The sequence below is a fragment of the Mauremys mutica genome, chromosome 18 (genome assembly GCF_020497125.1).
Source record: "Mauremys mutica isolate MM-2020 ecotype Southern chromosome 18, ASM2049712v1, whole genome shotgun sequence".
Classification (NCBI taxonomy): domain Eukaryota; kingdom Metazoa; phylum Chordata; order Testudines; family Geoemydidae; genus Mauremys; species Mauremys mutica.
This window is the reverse complement of record NC_059089.1, coordinates 23,907,486-23,928,941: the sequence shown is the minus strand read 5'-3', so window position 1 is coordinate 23,928,941 and position 21,456 is coordinate 23,907,486. Positions and strand designations below refer to the sequence as shown.

At 46.2% G+C, this 21,456-nt stretch overlaps 1 protein-coding gene across 6 annotated transcripts in view; it reads left to right on the top strand.

Annotated features, from left to right (window-relative positions):
- The window catches only part of KCNT1 (potassium sodium-activated channel subfamily T member 1), a 191,010-nt gene that overhangs the window by 147,757 nt on the left and 21,797 nt on the right, over positions 1 to 21,456 (top strand). For 5 of the 6 annotated variants that reach the window (XM_044992813.1, XM_044992818.1, XM_044992817.1 and 2 more), the window contains 8 exons: positions 1,511 to 1,619; positions 4,737 to 4,886; positions 5,236 to 5,474; positions 13,828 to 14,044; positions 17,475 to 17,580; positions 19,572 to 19,744; positions 20,020 to 20,091; positions 20,868 to 21,002. In XM_044992813.1, coding sequence (XP_044848748.1) covers positions 1,511 to 1,619; positions 4,737 to 4,886; positions 5,236 to 5,474; positions 13,828 to 14,044; positions 17,475 to 17,580; positions 19,572 to 19,744; positions 20,020 to 20,091; positions 20,868 to 21,002 — 1,201 coding nt within the window. The remainder of the gene's footprint in view (positions 1 to 1,510; positions 1,620 to 4,736; positions 4,887 to 5,235; positions 5,475 to 13,827; positions 14,045 to 17,474; positions 17,581 to 19,571; positions 19,745 to 20,019; positions 20,092 to 20,867; positions 21,003 to 21,456) is intronic. The other variant, XM_044992819.1, reaches the window with a different exon arrangement.

Below are 21,456 nucleotides of genomic sequence, written 5' to 3'. Positions count from 1 at the left end.
TGGCCAAAAATATAAGTGGGTTAAAAAAAAAAAACTAGAGATGGTCATAGAGGAAAGATCCATCAATGGCTATTAGCCAAGATGGCCAGGGATGCAACCCCATGCTTGGGGTGACCTTAAACCTCTTGAATGCCAGAAGCTGGGAGAAGAAGATGGGTGGATCACTCCAACTGCCCTGTTCTGTACACACCTCCTGAAGCTCCGGTACTGGCCATTGTTGGAGATAGGATACCATGTTAGATGGACCTTTGGTCTGACCCACTATGACAGTTCTTATGTTCCTAACAGCTAGTAATGTTAATGTGAGTCACGGACTTAGGTCACTGGCAGAATAGTCCCCCTGGGCCATTATGAGGTAGGCCAGAGGCTTATCTACCAACTCAAAATACAACCAAACTTTTAAACCTTGCCAAAAGTTTCTGAAAACCTTTTAAAAATGTAGTGTTTGTATTTTAGGTATGGTCAGTGTCTTTTAGGTGTTTCCCGGGGAGTCTCCCAAAATGGGAATGTGGGTTCCACAGTGTTGTAAAGTACAGAACAGTTTAGAATCTGTGATCAGGGAAATTACAATGAAGTGAGAGAGCTTTCCTTATCTTCTGAGCGTTTGTTTATCCTCATGTATCAGAGGGGAAGCCGTGTTAGTCTGGATCTGTAAAGCGACAAAGAGTCCTGTGGCACCTTATAGACTAACAGACGTATTGGAACATAAGATTTCGTGGGAGAATACCCACTTCGTCACATGCATCCGACGAAGTGGGTGTTCACCCACGAAAGCTCATGCTCCAAAACGTCTGTTAGTCTATAAGGTGCCACAGGTCTCTTTGTCTGTTTATCCCCAGTATAAACTTGCATAATTTGGATTGTGAATTCTGCCATCTCTCTGTCCTCAAACTACCATGTGGGACCAGTGGCAGGATTGGGCCTAAATTCAAATATGTTACCAGATTAGTATTGTTATTATTTATTTATTTTATTATTATTATTGGACAATGATAAATTTTTTCTTGAAAGAGAAACCTGAGACTGAGTACAGGTTATTAGGCTGTCAGTGTGATACCGCGTCCTTCATAGAATGAATCTGGACCAGGCCCTGGGGTTTGAAATCCATCCCTCTCCCCTGACTCTGCCTTTGGGGGGGGGGGATTCTGGATTAGGTTCTGTTTACTTGGCAGGTTTCCATTCTGTGAATCTGTTTTTCCTCCCTGCATTTATTCTAGTTTTCATTGCTCCCCATGTGTCATCCAGGTACATCTATAGTACGTACTGGAAACAAGATGCTTTTTCCTGCGGCCCCTTCTGTGCTTAATCAAGCTGCGCTGCCCTCACAGGGACTGGAACATAAAACAAACGATCTCCAGCATTCTCAAATAGCTGTGCATGCAGTGCATCCCCTCCCCCCATCCTCCCATGCGTAGCAACTGGCTATAGGACGTTACCAGTTGTAGGAGGTGTGTAAATCAGAAAAATGAAAGTGATGCTCAGAGGGTAGTAATTGTCTTTTTCATTTCAGATCATGTGGTCTGTGAAGAAGAATGCAAATACGCCATGCTGGCTTTGAACTGCGTCTGCCCAGCAACCTCCACGCTCATCACCCTGCTGGTTCACACATCCAGGGGCCAGTGAGTGCTGGTGTTTTACTCATGAACTGTCTTCTGTTTGCTTGAATGGTTTTTGTACATTCTTCATTCTGGGTTGTCGTCTTAACATTTGCATTGGGTTAAAAACAGAGATTGGGCCTGAACTACAAAGTTTAGATCTGGATCTATATTAAGTTAAATCTGCCTTGAGAGAAAGGATGATCTTGTGTTAAAGGGACAGAGACTCTGGGGTCTATTCAAGGCTCTGCCACAGCCAACCTGTGTGACCATGGGCCAGTCACTTAGCCTCTTTGTGCTTTAATTCCCCATCTGTCAAATGGGGACAGTAATGCATCCTTTCTCCCACCCTTTTCTGTTTAGATTGTATGTTCTTTGGGGCAGAGACTATCTCTCATGATATGTTTGTAGAGCATCTACCTGACCTTGGTTGGGATCTCTAGATGCTATCAGATTTCCAGTGATCAATAATAATTATAGCTCCAGCCGTGTATCTGATCACCTTCCCTCTGGCGCCTTGTGTCCTGGGCCTTGGTCTGTCCCATCTGTAGTTAAATAGCTTAAGTCTTACAAGAAAGAATAATACTTTTGAATGTCCACTGTGACCCAGTGTCACTTGCCTTGTGAGTACAGAAGTCACATAGCTGGAGCTGAAATCTGCACACACTTTATTTGGATCTAGCTTGAGAGAGGAACATTAGGTAATGAACGGTGGAACAGAGAGACCCAGATGGCTGGCAGGAAGTCATAGGCATGGCAATCGTATCTTGGAGAATGGCCACCCACAGATTTTGTGCCATGCAGGGGAGATGCACCCTCCCTGCAGATACATGACTTAAGGACTGGCATCGTTTGTCCAGGCCCCCACCACCACTCAGAACTCGCCCACTAAACCCAGCAACTGAAATGAGACCAAAGTAAATGAGACCCACAGGAGACTAGACTATTATGTGCCATAGGCAGAGAATAGGAGGGACTGAGATGCACCAATGCCCAAGGCCCCTGCAATGGCAGGGAAATGATTAAATGAGATATACCCAAATAATCCTCATGCTGCAGAGGAAGGCGATAAACCCCCAAGGTCCCTGCCAGTCTAACCCGGGGGAAAATTCCTGCCCGACCCCACATGTGGTGATCAGTTAGACCCTGAGCATGTGAGCAAGAACCAGCTGGCCAAGCCCCTGAGAGAGCGAGAATGCTCAGAGCCACTTCAGAGCCTTGTTCCACACGGCCACCCTGGTCAAGTGTCTCACTTCCAGGCGTGATGTTTCAGAGGAAGGAGATAAAAAACCCTCCCAGAATACAGTAGGGAAGAAAATCCCTTCCTGACCCCGGCCAGTAGTCGGCTGAAACTCCTCAGCAGAATCATAGAATCATAGACTATCAGGGTTGGAAGGGACCTCAGGAGGTCATCTAATCCAACCCCCTGCTCAAAGCAGGACCAATTCCCAACTAAATCATCCCAGCCAGGGCTTTGTCAAGCCTGACCTTAAAAACCTCTAAGGAAGGAGATTCCACCACCTCCCTAGGTAACCCATTCCAGTGCTTCACCACCCTCCTAGTGAAAAAGTTTTTCCTAATATCCAACCTAAACCTCCCCCACTGTAACTTGAGATCATTGCTCCTTGTTCTGGCATCAGGTACCACTGAGAACAGCCGAGCTCCATCCTCTTTGGAACCCCCTTTCAGGTAGTTGAAGGCTGCTATCAAATCCCCCCTCATTCTTCTCTTCTGCAGACTAAACAATCCCAGTTCCCTCAGCCTCTCCTCATAAGTCATGTGCTCCAGCCCCCTAATCATTTTTGTTGCCCTCCGCTGGACTCTCTCCAATTTTTCCACATCCTTCTTGTAGTGTGGGGCGAACGTCAGAACCCGTAAGGGAGCCCCAGGACGGCTGAGCCCTGCTTGCACCGTTACAAGCAACCCCCTTGTACAAATGCACTAAAACATTTTAAAACTAATTACGTTGTTTGCCTCCCACAGCTCCTAGTGGGCGGCTGTTCCAGAATCTCTCCCCTCTGATGGTTAGAAACCTTCTGCTAATTTCCAGCCTGAATTTGTTCCTGGCCAGTTTATATCCATTTACTCTGGTGTCAACATTGTCCTTTAGCTTCACTAGCTCTTCACCCTGCCTGGTATTTATGCCCCTAATGTATTTATATAGAGCAATTGGCTCCCCTCTCAGCCTTCTTTTTTCCCATGAAATAGGAAGGCAGTTAAAGTCAGAAATTAAAATGAGCCTGGAACGCGCGGCAGGTTATTGAAACACACAGCCACGATCTTAGTGCTGGTGGCCTAAAATGCAGCCTCATCTTTAAGCGCTCCTGTCATTCGGTGTCCCTTGTAATAACGCTGTCTAGAGCAATGCAGGCCTGGACGTTGGTCTCTCCTCATCCTCAGCTGGCGTGAATTGTCCTTTGAGGAGGGTGTAGCTGTAGGGAGGTTGGAGTCCCTGCAGTCTGTTGGGATCGGGAGGGGTGGGGTGATCTCCAGTGCTGAACCATGGAGATTTGTTACAGCGCGGAGAGGAGTCCTGCCACTGCTGCCTCCCCTCACCCTTTCCAACCCCATCGCTTAGCCCAGAGAGTGGGCCCTGGGGCCTGCCCGGCGTATTTCTGTACTCGAAGGCCCTTCTGCTCAGGCCCTTGTGAAACAGGATGACAGCAGAGCAAACTTGGGGTCTTCTTCAGTCATTCCAGGAGGCTGTTGTCAATAATCTGCATGACCCATGGAGCAGTTGGGTCAGGGGGCAGAGGTGTTCAAATGCCCTTCACTTGTGTCCGGGGTGGCAAATACAGCATCACCTCTCGCTGTGGAAGGCCTGCTGAGTGTGATGCTTTAGGCTCGGATTTTGAAGGTGCAGGCTCATCAGTCCCCCCCCTGCAATTCTCTTCCTGGCCACCAGCTTCCCCACTGACACATCCTTGGAATGGCCCTCCTGGACTGGCCCCGTAATTCCCACAAGAATAGCTTTAACCTAAACAAGCTCCCCCACTTGCTGTGAGCTTGGAAAGATGCTGGCCTTCCAGCAAGGTGCCCAGATACCACAGTGATGGGGGGAAACCCCTACTGAGATCGCCCTATGGTGGTGGAGCTGAGCACAAGCCCTTAACAGGCAGGGTTCTGTTCCTCTGCTTACAGAGAAGGCCAGGAGTCCCCGGAGCAGTGGCAAAGGATGTACGGACGCTGCTCAGGCAACGAAGTGTACCACATCCGCATGGGGGACAGCAAGTTCTTCATGGAATACGAAGGGAAAAGCTTCACCTATGCTGCCTTCCACGCACACAAAAAGTGAGAGCCTGCCCGGTTCGGTACCTCAAAGTTCTGGCATGGGGATCCCTTGGGGCTTTTGGTACCGGTCTCACATGTCACGATCATTTAACTCTAAATAATGGGGCAGTGGGGGCTGGATTAATCCAATTACCTCCAGTTTTGGATTAATGGATTACCTCCAGTACCTTTCCGGTTTGGAAAGATGCAAAGTGAGAGGAGAATTTGCATTTGCTTCCGTTTCCCATGCGCTGGGTCAGTTACGCTGGTGTGACACGTTCGCTGAGGCCCATGCAGTAGCTTTGCAAAAGAAACCAAGAGTCTTTTCTAGGGAGTGGCCTTGAGTGTCCACATTGTACTTCTGCCTTAGGTATGGCGTCTGCTTGATCGGCATCAGGAGGGAAGAGAACAAGAGCATCCTGCTGAACCCTGGGCCGCGGCACATCATGACGGCGTCTGACACCTGCTTCTACATTAACATCACCAAGGAGGAGAACTCTGCCTTCATATTCAAGCAGGAGGAGAAGCAAAAGAAGAAAGGGTTTGCAGGGAGAGGGATCTATGATGGCCCATCCAGGCTGCCTGTTCACAGCATAATTGCAAGTATGGGTGAGTCCTTCTAGCCCTCCCAATGGAAGAGAGGAAAGCGGCACAGCCTGTGTGAATGAGCAGAGTAATAATATCTCCCACACACCTCACTCTATTCTTCATGGTGTTTGGTTTTTTTAAAACTCCTGTTGAGTCCACTGTGGGTAATTCCTTTGTGGTAGAAAACCAGGCCCTCTGCTCAAAGGAGTTTTGTGAGTAGTAGATGTCTGGTAATGAGCACATGGCCTCATGGTGCTACTGGGATGTGAAACACCTTCACAGCTAAGCATGAGTGCTTTGCCATCCTTTTTCTGCTGAGCACAAATGACCCAGCACCTCTGGGTTGGATGGAACCAGAAACTTCACCCAAGACCCAAACCCAAACCTGAATTTGAACTGTTGTGAAAGCTGGAAAAATTCAGTCTACTTTCAGTGGTCTCAGGGAGTTCTGTTTAGTGGTTAGAGTACAGAATAGGGAGTCAGGATTCCTGACTTGTACTCCTGCCTGTGCCAGTGATGTGCTATGTGACCTCGGCCAAGTCACTTAACCTCTCTGATGTAACTACACTGTTTGCTAGCGAAGACCGTTTTTCACCTCCAGTACTGCTCTTCCATTGAGAGCAACAGAGGAGGCTGCAGGGTCGACAGGGCTCCAGTTGTGCTTGTGCATTTGTATCACCCTGTTGTCTAATCCTGCTCAGAGCCATATGTACACTGTTGCTTCCGCTGTTGCTACACGGGTGGGAGCTGTATTGGTGGAGAATTGTGGCTATGGAGTTTGCAAGCATAGATGCAGTTTCACCATCTATATAATGGGATAACACCACCTACCTCTTAGAGAGCTTGGGGCTTAGCTCATTTTACAAAAAGCGTAAGTGCTAAGAGTGCAGGCTATTAAGCATTTCCTGGTTGTGCTAATTGCTAATAATTTCTAAGTAGTCATAACAATATGACAGATCCAGGATATTGTACTACTTCAAAAGATAGTAGGAACAAATGCTGCCCTGAGTTACACATTCACTGATTTCACTGGGAGCTCTGGGTGCAACTGGCCTTAGGAATGAGTTGATCCTCTTACAGATCCAGGCTGCCAAGGAAACAGCAAGCTCTGTACAGTTCTGTTCCCTACGGTGATTAACGAACACTCTCCCTTTCTAAGTTACCAACGTCCCTTCGCTGCAGAAATAGCTGCTTTCCATGCTCTTCTGTATGACACTTCCTTTCCCCCCCTTGCTGTCTATTGTTCAGTAGCTGAAGAGTCACAGGGGAAATTAACTTTCTGCCATTTCCCCTCTGCAGGGAATCCAGCACCTCCCTTTTTGGTCTCTGGAGAAATGGAGCGAATTTCTCTTTGGCAAATTTGTTTGAATCTGCACTGAAGGATCTCTCGTACTCTGCAGCGGTGCAGATGGCAAATAAATAAGCTCGTAGAACTCGGTTCCTTGGCTTATTACAAGGAAAACAGAGGCAGGGAGAAAAAAACAATTAAAAATGTTGCCAGCGATGGAATCCCACATGGCCCTTCGCACAGCAGATGTCTGTGTATTCACCCTTTTGAAATAGCTCAGACCACATGCTGTCGAGCAAAAGGGAGCTCTTTTCTCTCATCCTTTTGCACATGCTATTCCTGGTCTTCAGCTTCTGTCTCCAGACAAAGTGAATCCCTGAAGTGACTTCATGAGCATTCATGTTCCTACCTTTGGCAAAAGCAAGCAGCATCGTGACTTGGGGAGGGGAAGCGCCATAACTGCACCTGCGTCATCTCCCTGCCAGTGCAGGATTATACGTGCTCTTGCTGGGAAAAGCAGCTGGGACCCAACAAAGAGTGAAGTGAAATCATTAAGGGAAGCTGGTCTTGCCATGGAGAGTGTAGAGAAAGGCCACGGGGCAGAGCACTAGAATGCAACTTTCCTGTTCTTTCCCCTAGTGAACGACCATTTGTTTTGAAATTGCTCTTAGCAGCGAAATGCCATAAGCAGGTTATTAAAGTGGTTTATATTTTTGTCATGCAGCTGGCCCCTGCTCTCGCCCTGGCTCACAGCTATTTCATAGCCCTACTGAGTGCTGGGAAAAGCTGCACGGCTTGGGTAGAGGTTTTGATGAATGGGGCTCTCTGTCTTCCACACACTGGAGAGATGGAAATCTGGGAGGCTGCCCCATGTTTACCCTTCCTAGCTCCGGAGAAGGGGCTGCAGGGGATACTTAGGGCCATGTTGTCCCCTCTGCAGCAGCTCCCCGTGCTCTACAAAGATCCCTCGGTGGGTGCACGATGGGCATTAGGAAGGGTGGATCCAGGGACCAGCTTCTCTAGAAGGCATTGTGGCCAGCTGCCCCAGGACACATCCATTGGGAGTTGATGCTGCACCCAGCAGACTCTGCTACCTTACAGCCACAAGAGACTCCTCCAATGGCAGCTGGCTCCTGCTGGAGTCTCATTGCCAGGGGAGCGGGGGCCGTGCACTAGCTAGGAGAGGGAACCATTCCAGGTGGGAGCTGTCCATTACTTCTACCTCTAACCCCCGTCTCATGAGTCCCCAGGATCTGCCGGGTTGGAAGGCCATGGCCCCTCCCCTGCAGGCCTCGTGTGTGGGAGCACTGGCTTCCCAGAGCTGTCCCTTTCAGGAGGGCTCGACCAAACCCAGGGTAACGTCTGTGCCTGGCCTGCCTAGCTTGTGAAGTGCTCGAACATGCCCGGGAGAGATTGGAGTTGCTGCAGCGCAGGATGTTTATGAGGCGGGTGTTAGTTTGTCTCGGATGTATTTCTACTGGGGCTGGGTCATTGCTCTGCACAGTAAATAGGATTTGCAGCGGGGCAAAGGGATTGCGCTGTGGTACTGTGTGAATCGGTCACAGAGATCTCAGCAGCAGCAGCCTGCAGAAGGGAATGCCTGCTCTCGCCTCGCAGCATGGGCGTGTACCTGGCCTGCGTTTTGGCTACTCCCTGCACTTGGCCCGCGAGGTGCTCTCCTGGTCTGCCATTATTGCAGAGGGGATAGACAGCAGCTTTTCAGCATTTCCCTGTAGCCCTCTGGTTTTAGGCTGTCCCTCCATATTTCACTGCCTAATTCCAGGGCTTATAGTAACGAAGTTCCACTCGTTTGCTGTGGAAAGCAGTGAGGCTCTGTCACTGATGGCTTTTTAACCTCATGGCATGAGCGGGCTCAGCTGTATTTGCTATGATTCATCCTCCTCCCTGGTCTCTGTGAGCTATAACCTTGCCAGCAAAATTCATCACTAAGTATTATATTGAATTATTCCCAACGAAAAAAGCTTGGCAAGATCGACCTCTCCTAGATGTAACAAAATGACAGCAAGAGAAAGTATTTTTGTTCTGGGTTTGCACAGCCCTGAGCACAATGGGGCCCTGCCCCGTGACTGGGGCTCTCAGGTGATGCATAAAAAGGGTAGGGTGCCCATGGCTTTACCCACATAGCTCTCTGCACACAGCTGACCCCAACGTTCCCTCCTAGGATTCTATTCCTGACCCAGTCACTGTCTGCTGTGTCCATGGACAGCCCGGGTTTCCTCATCTGACTTGCTACCACACAACATTTTGGTTAATAAACTAGAGTGATACAGAATCTACATGGCACGGATTAAACGCTGGCTTACTGACAGGTCTCAAAATGAAATTGTTTTCAGTGAGGTCCCCCAGGAATCGGTTCTAGGTCCTATTCTATTTAACCTTTTTTTTCCCACCGACCTGGAAGAAAACATAAACTCATCACTGTTAAAGTTTGCAGATGACACAAAGATTGGGGGAGTGTTAGATAATGGAGAGGACAGGCACCAGATACACGGTGATCTGATCTCTTGGTAAACTGGGCACAAAGGAACAATCTGTGGTTTAATACAGACACATGTAAATATAGACACCTAGGAACAAAGAGTGTAGACCGTCCTTACACGATGGGGGACTCTATCCTGGGATAAGGACTTGGGGGTTATGGTGGATAATCAGCTGAACATGAGCTCCCATGAGGCCAAAATAGCTGGAGTACTCCTTGAATGCATAAACAGGGGACGATTGAGTAGGCGTAGAGAAGTTTTTGGCACTGATGCAACCACTCCTGGATTTCTGGTGTCCACAGTTCAAGAAGTTTGTTGATAAATTGGCGAGGGGTCAGCGAAGAGGTACAAGCGTCACTAAAGGGTTGGAAAACGTGCCTTGTAGTGATAAGACTCAGGAAGCTCAAGTATTTCGTTTAACAAAGAGAAGGTTCCGGCGTGACTTGCTCACAGTCTGTAAGAACCTACACAGGGAACAAATATTTGCTAATGGGCTCGTCAGTCTAACAGGCAAAGGTATAAAAGATCCAAGGGAAGCTGAAGCTAGACAGCAGGCAGTGGGAGTCGTTAACAGTGAGAGTAATTAACCATTTTTAACAACTTACCCAGGGTCATGGTGGATGTTCCATCGCTGGCAGTTTTAAAATCAAGACGGGATGTTTTTCTAAGAGATCTGCTCTAGGGGAAGTGCTCAGGCCGGTGCAACAGAGCTCAGACTAGATGATCACTGTGGGCCTCTCGGGCCTTGGAACCGCTAACTGTAAAACAGGGATAATGCTCCTTCTCCCCCTCTAGCTTCTCGGATGGAAAATACTCCCTGCAAATGCTACTGCCCAGCATGTCTATTAGCATTAAAGTTACTTGCTCCCAAAAATACCCCATGCCTTGGACAGAAGCATAGGCTCTGTTGTCTGCATTTTAAATCATGTTTATCTTGCATAACTTGGCAAATGGCACAGGTCGCTCTGAAGTGCATGATGCACTTTCTCCAAAATACCATGAAACATAATTTCCAGCTTCTCTCTGGGCAGCCTGAAATGGGGGGTTTGTCAGGAGAAGCCCAGGCACAACAGGAGACTGTATTTCAGACAAATCATTTATCTATTTACACTCAAGAGCATAAACTTGCAAAGATTCTCCCAGCAGCAAGACACAAAGCTCCTCGCTGAACAGCACTGGCTGATGTTCTTGTTACTTGGCTTGTTCTCAGTGGGAGCTTTTTCAAAAGTCAGATGAGAGATAGAAATTATATTCTGCAAGTAGGTCACTCAGCATTCAGCTAGTTGGCTAGCAACAAGGGGGAGCGAGCCGAACTCCTGCGCTTTGTTCACTGTGGCATTCAATGCTTTTGTAGCTATTTAAAAACATTTGCGTTTGATGAAGATTCATGAAAAGCCAATGGTCACGATTTCCAAAAGTGACTGCTGAGTTTGAGTTCCCAACTCAATGCACCTTAAAAGCACCTGATTTTCAGAAAAGGCTGAGCACCCCCTCCCCATGAAAATCAGGACCCTGTAAGGGGTCTCAAGTTGGGCACCCAGTTAATGGAGGAACCCAGAATCACTTCTGAACACCTTGGCCCAAGTAGGAAGGAGAAAAGAGGTGGGATTTTTTTCAAGGAAGTGAGGAAGAAAAGTGCCCAAGTCCCATTGAAAGTCAATGGGTGCCTAATTCTCGTATGTGGGCTGAAAATCCCACCCAGACTCTCCATTTTGAATATTTAATGAGATGGCAACATTCAAGAGCAATGTTCTGGCCTTGCTTTGTCCTGGCTTTGCATGTTTGGGCACCACACGTTGAGCCACATTTATTTTACACCATGGATGGAGCCGACAGGGGGTTTAATGGGTGGGGAAGAGGAGCAAGCACTGAGCTGGAGGTGCATTTTCTTTGAGAGACAGCAAGAGGCTATGACTCAGTGAGGTTAACCGCTCCCCGCTACTATGAATTACAGCTTGGGAAAGAGAGAGATTCGTGGAGGTAAAGCTGAAAGAGTTAAGAAAAATGGTCCTTGAGTTCTCTGGACAAACGCTGCTCTTAAGAGCCGTCAGCAGTGTGGGTGGAGAGCGAGGGATGAGCCAGGGACGGTGTTGTTAATAATACCGCTCCGAAAATCTTTAGGCCCTTCCATCAGCAGATTGCACCGTGTTTTCTGACTGTGAACTAATCGTCTGAACTCACAACAACCCATGATCGTGGTAAGAGGGATGTGTTGATAGCAGTGCTTTAGCCACCATGTGGGCTGCAAGGTGGTATAAACGGCCTCTCCTATAGAAGGTTTCCAGGATACCTAGATCAGTGTAGTTGTGCCACTGTACACATTGTAGAGTAGGCCTAAATCTCCTTTCCAGCTACTGACTACAGCCAACCCACCCAAGCTAGTATGTAGATACACAACTAGGATTTTACTGGCCATTTGGGAAGATACAAAGTGGTTCCACTTAAGCATAAAAGGATATGAGACATATTAGTCTGGCATGGGTATTTTGCCGGTGACTTCTCATTGTATTTTTTAAATTCCCAGGTGTCTGACATTTTCATTTGACTATGACTAATCCATGGGTGTAAACCAAAAATCCCTTTTCCAGTCATTCTTGTAATATTCTCCTTGGATCCATGCTCTGGTTTCTATTGTGGCCAGAACTGTACCCACATTTTAACAAGAACTTGGACATAGTTTAGTGAACTCAGAATGTGGAACTTATTTATGAATGCAAGAAAATGAGCAGTTTTAAACATTTTTTTCTTTTAATCTCAAATGTTTGAGGATTCTTTGGTGAGGAATGTCAGTGGCAAGGGCGTAATTCGTAAGTGTGTAAGGGATTTAAGAGATTGGAAGTTCAGTAGGACTTGCGCTCCTAAATCCCTCAGTGTTTCTGATAATCTCTCCCATGAAAAACAGTATGGGAACTAAAAGCCTTGTAGTTGTACGGCTAAGACTTTTCAGAAAAAGAAAAGCACAGTTTATTCGTTACAGTTAAGGCTATGTTTTAGTCATGGGTATTTTTAGTAAAAGTCATGGACAGGTCATGGACAGTAAACAAAAATTCACAGCCCGTGACCTGTCCATGACTTTTACTATATACCCCTAACTAAAACTTGGGTGAGGGGCCGTGGGTGCTCTGGGGGGTGTGGAATCAGTGACTTCCATGACCTCCATGACAGACTCACAGCCTTAGTTATAGCCCATAATGCCAGTGGCTGCTTGCTCCGTCGTGGGGTCTCTGCTTTCAGCATCCAAAAAGAGCATAAGATCTGCTGATGAGCTGCTTGGAAACCAGGCCAGGTGAGGAGGGGAGCAGCTGCCACGCGGGGATATTTTCACATTGTATGTTATGATGCGATTTTTCTGAACCAAGCTTTTAGGACTCCAGAATGTTCATAAGCAGCAAAATACTTGCTCTAGCAACTGTGCAAGCAAGCAGAATGTTCCCATTTTTAAACTATGGGAGCCAGTGGTTGCCCTCAGATGTTCCAGTCAAATATGGGTTATTTTGAGTTCAACTATAGTAAGAAAATGTATTGTGCTATCCGGGGAATTCCGTGAGTTGGAAAAATAGCCATTAGAATCACAGATAAGAACGGGTCGAATTGAGGGAAGACGTTACCCCTCCTAAACCCTTCCAAAAATCCAGCTCTGTCCCTGTGATGTGCCAAAATGAGACTTCCCTCACACGGGAGCTCCATAGTCTGATCATCCCTTGCCTGCCATGTGAGCTCTGCCGAGCAATGAAATTGTTCATTAGTGCGTTTACATGTTTATTGTTTGGCTTCAGAGTCACTGTCCCCTGGGAATTGAATAGGGGAAGCCCAGGTATAAATGTTCTCCACATTTTCAGAATGGGTTAGTTCAAGTTTTGTCAGATATTTTTCCCCAAGATTTTTATAAATCAGACCAATTTTATAAATTCCCAATGAAGGATGGAAATCTTGCCTGTCGAGGGCTTTGGATGTCATTGTGAATATGTCAGACAGCCTGAGAGGTGCAAATATTTCCCAGCCGTACAGTGAGGGGGGCACCTGATATATCGATCGTTATCCTGATGAACACAGATTCAGTTTAGCTCTATCGCAAACCTCTGTCACTACAAGGGTTCAATCCTGCAAGGTTCTGAGCACTCTGGCCCGGATCCAAAACACATAGGTACATGCTTAACTTTACGAGTGTAAGCAGGGCTGTTGATTCAGCAGAGCAGTGAAAGTTCCCCGCCTTGTGTCTGGGATATACGTATGTGGCTACCCTTTATATCAAGGTTCCATTTATAAGTTATTAATAGCTGTCTTAATAAAGAGAGAACCAATTTTTATAAAGTCTAATGGGTCAACAGGTTGCTTAGAACCATCTGCAACACCTTATGCTGATGTGCTTAGAACCTTCAGTAATATGTCCTACTGATGTCTGTAACATGCTTATACCATCTATTCATCATTTATTAGCTGATGATTTTGTAGACTGTTTATAAATAGAACCTTAATACAAAGTGTAACTGGATGTTCTTCCTGTCCTTTCTTCCCTGCAGTGCCATTGCATAAGAATCATTGTTCAACCATTTATTTATTGTCCTTCCTCTCTCTTCCTTTCCAGGGACAGTAGCCATGGACCTGCAGAACACGGAATGTCGCCCTGTTAACAGCAGCAAGCTGACCCTGCCATCAGAAAATGGCTCAGGTAACAGACGGCCCAGCATTGCCCCAGTCCTAGAGCTGGCAGACAGCTCCTCCCTCCTGCCCTGTGATCTGCTCAGCGACCAGTCAGAAGATGAGATGACTCAGTCAGATGACGAAGGACTTACTGTTGTAGAGTGAGTTACCATTTGAGAGATCATCTGGTAATGTTAGTGTCACTGCATCAGGATAAGCAATCAGTGCTGTGTGGCTTGGGATTTTCAAAAGACTTTAAGGGGCTTATATGTCCAATTACCATTGTCTTTCAACTAACTCCATTATTATTATTACTTCGTTATTTATATTGTGGTAGTGAATAAAGAGTCCTGATCATGAACCAGGATAGTGGTGGTTGTAGAAACACATGCCAAAAATGGCACCTGCCTCAAATTGCTTACAAGCTAAGTACCCTAGGTTCCTTTGACAACCCCAGCTGTGATGTTTAAAGTTGGTGAGCTTGCTACGGTTATTATTTACTTATTTATATTGGGATAACCTCTATTATTATTGTTATTTATTTGAATTATTGTACCTACCTAAGCAAGCTACACTTCTGAGCTGTGCTTTGAGTTGATACAATGAGACATCTCTCAACCATTTGCAATAAATACACATTCTTTGCGGTTTTTGTAAATCCATCTGGGTTTAACATAACCTTGTCTCTAAATCTAATAACAGTTACCATTTATCTTGTCTCTTCCATCTTCAAAGCACTGGGCACACACGTATTCATCTAAATCTCAATTTAATTGAATTAAAGATTCTCTCTAAAAAAAAAAAGTTTGAGAGATGCAGAAATTGCTGGAAATTGAACATAGTTGTAAGCCTATGTTAGAGCAACAGTAAATACTGCAGGTTGTTCAAAAGAAGAGAGAGGTTTAGAAAGATAGGAATGACCAGACTGGCTCAGATCAGTGGCCTGCTTCTGACAGTGTTCTGCACCAGTTGTATCAGAGAAAGGTGCAAGAAACCTTGCAGAAGGCAGTTATTCAAAAAGAAATATCTGTGGTGCATAAACTATGTTTGAGCTATAAAAGCACCAAGTTGCAATTTTTGAGCATGTGTCCTTAAAAGCTAAGATCCTGTGCTGAAGGGTGCTACTCTGTATGATGCCATCGGGTAATTCGATCAACCCCAGGGTGGCAAGGAAAAGGAATGAGGAATCATGCCTAGACAGGCCCTAGCTACGGTACAGTCATACAGTCCTGCCTATCTGGGTTGGAGTTATGGAACAATAAAATCAGAGATAAGGGAATTTGAGATCTGAGCTGTGTTCTGTGGGGTTTTTCGTTTTCATCACGGGACACTTCAGTTAAACGTACAGCAATAAAATGATCTCATGTGGCAGCTGCTTGAATAATAGAAATTAGGGATGGAGGACACCCAATAGTTTGGCTGTCTCCTCCAACTCGTAGCCAGTGCACAGTTGTTCCCCACAATGTATTGCTGAATGTTTTCTCTGGTTTAGTTCAGGTGACCCTGGCAGTGGTTTTTCTCTCATAGACTCATAGACTTTAAGGTCAGAAGGGACCATTATGATCATCTAGTCTGACCTCCTGCACAACGCAGGCCACAGAATCTCACCCACCCACTCCTGTAACAAACCTGTGTCTGAGCCATTGAAGTCCTCAAATCGTGATTTAAAGACTTCAAGGTGCAGAGAACCTTCCATTCCAAAGTCTAATGTCTTGGCTACACTGAGGATTTGCCACCATCCCAGCCTGAGTTAAGCTCCACCATTATAAAGTGCAGCTTTCCTGGTTTACACTAGGAGTTTGTACTAGTGCAGTGACATCAGTGACTGAAGGCAGGAATCCAGGGTAAATCCCTTTGGAAGTCAAAGCCCAATGGGTTTCAATATTAGGGAATTTTTCCTGCTATCCAGACTAAATTTTCCTTTGGTCAATTTTTCTCATGACTCCTACTTATATACTTCAGCTGTTAATTTACACCTGTATGAAACACACAAAGAAAGCATTAGTCTGCCCTGAGATGGACAAAGGGAGAGAAGTGATCCTGCTCAGCTTGGAATCAGGGACTTTTTCAGGTTAGGCACACCTGGCTGTTGCCTGCAGATGCTGTAAAAAAGCATCCGTCTTTTGTTTATTACTGATAAGCTACAGGCACGAGAGTTCAACAATTAATTGGTATTTTGTATGTACAGCCCCTGGTGCCATGAGGCTTTGTTCCTGATTGAGGCCACTGGGCACTACCATAATATGAACGTTAAATAATACTATTGATAGCACATTGCTAAGGCCTTGACCTTGGTCCTGTTAAAAGCAGTGGGACTTTTGACTTCCAAGAGAGCTAGGCCAGTATTGAAGTGCAATGCAGGAATCACCAGCGAGAACCGAAAAAAGTCCTCAGATCTGTGCTATCTATTAAGATAGCCAGCAGGCCTCATCTTGGTATTTCACATTTTCCAGTGGAGTGGAAGAACAAACCCAATGCAATTATTTTACCCTTCACTAAAATCCCGTTTGCATAAATTAACCTCCCGTTAATAGTTTTTACTCTGCTTCTGCTATATTACTGTGGAAATTGTGATTGAATGTTATCAGCAATGACATGCTGAGCCGAGCAGAAATTATGTCAACGATTAATATGTTTATAAAATGGTGCTAGAGCAACACCATGTGGTCAGTTCAGTATGTTCAAAACATTAACTTGTCAGACACTGACGGTGAAGCAGTTTTGCCTTATTCACAGTTCCTTGCTTGCAGTTCTGGAGAATCATCCCTCGATCTCTGAGTAAGTCACGCTGAGCTAGAAGCACTTTGTGGACTAAGGAGAATTTCCCCCCCAGCTCCCTTTCCTCTGCTACCTCAGGGGCAGCGAAGGGATTGTAGTCTGCATTCTCCATCATTAGGGAAATAAAAGGTTGATTCCAGCTGTAAAAATATTCATTTAAAGTAGCAGTCGGCATTGTATTCATTTGTGACGTGGCTTTAATAAATCACGTATGTGTGTGTGTTGGTTCTTACAAGAGAAACAATTTGTGCAGATGCATGTGTCCATGCTCACACACATTTATTTGGCTTACAATTTAACGTATACTTTTAATTACTTTGTAAGCTAAAAGCTTTCTATTCCTTCCGTTATATCAGAAACACAAATTACAGTATGTCCAGTATGTTTAAAAAAAACCCGCCTACAAATGTGCTGTGAGATTGTGGATCTGAATCGGGCGTGGAACGCTATGCCATTCTGTGATGTTTAGATTTAAGATGTAGGTTCAGGCCCATTGCTGTTAAAAGTTGCTAGATGCCTTTATCTTCCACAATCTGCTTAGTTCTCTGGCTTTCCATGAGAACAAAGTCTTTGCAAGATATTCCCCAAGCCTGGGCATGGCAAAAGTATTTTCAAAGAAACTTATCTTGAAAAATTCCCAGGCTGTTTTGGAAGAATTTATAAAACATCCTTAGTGCGATCTGCATAAACCCATGAGGTTCCAGTGTTTCTAAACAGTCCGTGTATGGACAAATGTGTTTGCTGGGGCAAATAAGTGTTCCTTGTGTGTGGAAAAATATACGCGTGGCCTGATGCATGTTGTCTCCTCTGCAGATATGTGAAAGGCTACCCCCCGAATTCACCCTATATTGGGAGTTCTCCCACTCTGTGCCACCTTCTACCTGTAAAAGCCCCTTTCTGCTGCTTGAGGTTGGACAAGGTAAGAGGCTGCTGCGACAGCATTTAAAGGTTCCAGTGATGTTATTTGCACTTGCAGTTGTGGCAGGGGCTTGAAGCATGTTGCTAAGGTAGGGCAGCATTGTTCCCTCCAGTGGTGAGAACACAAGCCTGGGACTTCAGAGACCAGGGGTCAATTCCCAGCTCCGCCACAGATTTTGTATGTGACCTTGGGCAAGTCACTAAATCTGTGTATCAACTCCCCATCTGTAAAATGGGGACGTTAGTATTTTCCCTAGTCCCAGGGGTGGAATGAGGATAAATACATTAAAGATTGTGAGGAGATCGATACAGCTATGGGGGGCCATATATGCACCTTAGATAGAGAGAAGTGCAGTCACACTGGGTCAGTGATAGGGATGAGACTAGCCCCTACAGCTGAACATAGCCCTGTGCTGGTTGGAGCTGTACGAAGCACACAGCATGTCTCGTCGGTGGCTGCAGGGGGAATAGATGTAATGCTTACTTGGGAAAACAAGAATGTGAAAACACCTGCTTTTTGGCAGCAGCTCAAACGTGCCAGGCCAGTCCTGTGCAGACCCCACCATGCAGCAGAATGAGTCATGCAGGAGATGTGATTTGGCACTTTGCCTGTCGGCTGGTGGTTACTTTGTGGCTTTGTAAAGCGTGTTTGCTTTCCTCGCACTGTTATCTAGGAGAGGGCTGGAAATGTTTTATTGAAAAGATTCAAGAGTCTCTCTAGTTTTCTGGGATAAACTTTTCCTTTTAAGCAATAATTACAGGGCTTTGTACAATCGGGTGGTTATTTTCTGTTTATTGCACCTTGAAGTTCCCAGGAGATTGGTGTCTTCAGTGGCAGATGCCATTTTGCGAGGCAGGATGAGGCAGCATGTTACAGAGCAGACACTGTGCTCACTCCCAGTGAGACTTTACTTTTGTTCTTCCTTTGCTTGTTTTTCCTTAATATAAGCGAACTCATTCTGAGGAGGGGCCAGACTAGGACAGTGCAGCTGCTTTACATTGCCCTGCCAGTGAAATTTAGTCTGAAAGACTGATTGACTGAGCCTGGCAGAGTGACCCCCATTTAAGCCTGATCTTCCAGCAGCATGGAGCCAATTTACTCGCCAGTACACTGTCATGCATCAATTTACTGAACCCTCAGCTGGTGGGAACCAGCCCTGCGTAGGGGAACCATATTAGTTCTAACTTAAACTCAGAATTCCTCTCAGTGACATGTTAGAGGCTTGTCGATCTTCGGGTGTTGAGCCACAAGGGAAACATCTGAACTTCAGGGCATGCTTGGCAGGGTTCCCCAAAACCAGCTTTGATTTCACTGTTGGGAACTGGTCATGTAAAAAGGCACCTTCATGTTGCTGATCTAAGTCACTGGTTCAGACACATCCCAGTTCATCAGTCGCTGAAAGTTGTTATTCCCTGACAACCTGGGGTCTATGAAACAAGTCATTGGTCTTGTCCCTCAGGGGCAGGAGTCCTTAGCACTAAACCCACCATAAAAACTGTCCTCCTTTATAGAAGTCTCAACTGTGAGACCAAGGATTGACTAGACCTGGAGAGTGAACTCCCTTTGGGAGGGTATCCCTGTGAGTCAGGTTCAAGGCACATGTGGGGCAGTTGGGGAGAGCTGGCGTTGTTAGTAGAGTGCTAACCTCTCCAGGGCTGGTTAGTCTGATCCCTTCCAGCAGCACAAAATTCACTTTCAAACCTGAAAAACTAGTGAAAGTGAGCCAGGACGTGGGGCCATCGAAGCCCTCAGGGCCAGACACGGAAGGTTGAAATTTGGGTACATTCCAAATCCTCTCTAGATCAACTGTCTGCAGGATCATTCTCTCACTCTGGGTGCTCACGAGCTGCTGCACAGTTCACAGCTCAGTGCTTTTGCCATGTCTGGATGTTAGACGATTCCCCTTTCCTGGGGGAAAACACACTGTCAGGACAGATGGGCAGCTCCGTAGACTGATCACTGAGCCACGGTGCTTTTCTGTCTCTGCACAGGGCTGCAAGCACAACAGTTATGAAGATGCCAAGGCCTATGGGTTTAAGAACAAATTGATTATAGTTTCAGCAGAGACTGCTGGGAATGGCCTGTATAATTTCATCGTCCCTCTCCGTGCATACTATAGGTCCCGGAAAGAGTTAAACCCAATTGTATTGCTACTGGACAACAAGCAAGTACTCTTCCAAAGTTGTTTTCCATTGCATCAGATCTTTCCTTGCATTCAATGGGTGTTTCATACTGTGTATATATGGGAGGAGTTAAATGGGTGATTTTAGCATTTTTAATATAATACCTAAAATCTAGTGTATCTGATGGCCTGATTCTCCTGTCACCTCTGTTCTTCACCATTGACTTATGTGCATTCACTCCTGATTAATACTAGTAAGCAAGAGGGAAAGAAAATGCCCCTATGAACCTTCTTGCTGTTTGCCTCTCTTCTTCCAGGCCTGAGAACCACTTCTTGGAAGCCATCTGTTGTTTCCCCATGGTTTACTACATGGAAGGCACGATCGATAAGTAGGTGTCTTGTTTACAGCTATCGGGATTTACAATGTGTTGCAACTCGCAAATCAAGGGAGAAAATAGCCCTGAGTCTGCAGAGGAAAATTAAATAAGCAAAGTGATGCTATGCTGCCAGTACCAGGCATACAGTATCACTGGCAATAAGGACCAGTATTTACCATATGGACTGAAAGAATAATCGGCTTCACATGCAGCCTCATAAAGCCTAATCAATGGTGCGTAGCTGCTCCCATCCCGCTTAGCTGATCCCCACTTTACAGGCATGGACAGCAGCAGTGAAGTTTGGATTCAGAGCTGAACTTCCCCAGGGCTTCAGGGGAATTTGGAGATGGTTTTCTCCATCTCTATTCCCAAGACTAGCCCCACTTTTCTATCTGTGTGTCCGAGTAGTTACATGGACTCCCATCGCTGCAATATTGGAGCACAACCATTTAGAATTAGGTTAGGCTCTTTCTTACCTAGCCGACATATCATACATTTGATTTCCTGGGTCCTCTAACTGGCACAGCTACAGTTGGGAGAGGGTTGCATTTTAAGACCCTGTCACTATACAGTAGTTTGGGCTTCATCTCAAGTTTTTCCCCCTCCTAGGATTTGTAAGTCTGCACTGGACATGGTTATGGTTCTTTCAAAAGAATTTTGCATGCATGGGATTGCCTGGGCATTTGTTCTGTGCAAACACATGGGTATGTTTGCAAACTATCGTTCAGCATCTTATTTTCCAATGGATTAACCCCCCCACAACCTTTTGTCTTGGGGGATTGTTCCAGCCTAGACAGCTTGCTGCAGTGTGGGATCATTTATGCTGACAACTTGGTGGTTGTGGATAAGGAAAGCACAATGAGTGCAGAGGAGGATTACATGGCAGACGCAAAAACAATTGTCAACGTCCAGACCATGTTCCGGTAAGAAGCAGCTATGGGTTCTGCTCTGTCGTTTGCACCTGCCTCTCTTCTCAGAGGATTTTATTTGTCTTAATGGAAACAAAAGACTCCGACTGGCCCCAGGCAGAGGGTGCGAGCTGTCCGATGGGAGGTGCCGATATTAGCTGGCCCTTTCTGCAAGGAGTTGAACTGTCCTTGGCGTGAGTGGGGACTCTGCCCACCGAGGGTTTGCAGGCTCAGGCACCTAGAGCAGATATGAGGTCTGGGCTCCCAGAGTGGGCTCCTGTGTTTGACACGGCCTGCAGCTGGCCCTAGTTAATGAGGAGAGTCCCTGCACTCTGTCCCCAACTTCACTCATTGCCAGCCCCGCTGGCGGGGTGCACCTAGCATCACTCCAGTTAATATACAGAATTAAAAGGGGGTCAGTGCGGTGGTATTGGGGATGGCCTTGCTTGTACAGCTTTTGGAGCTTGTA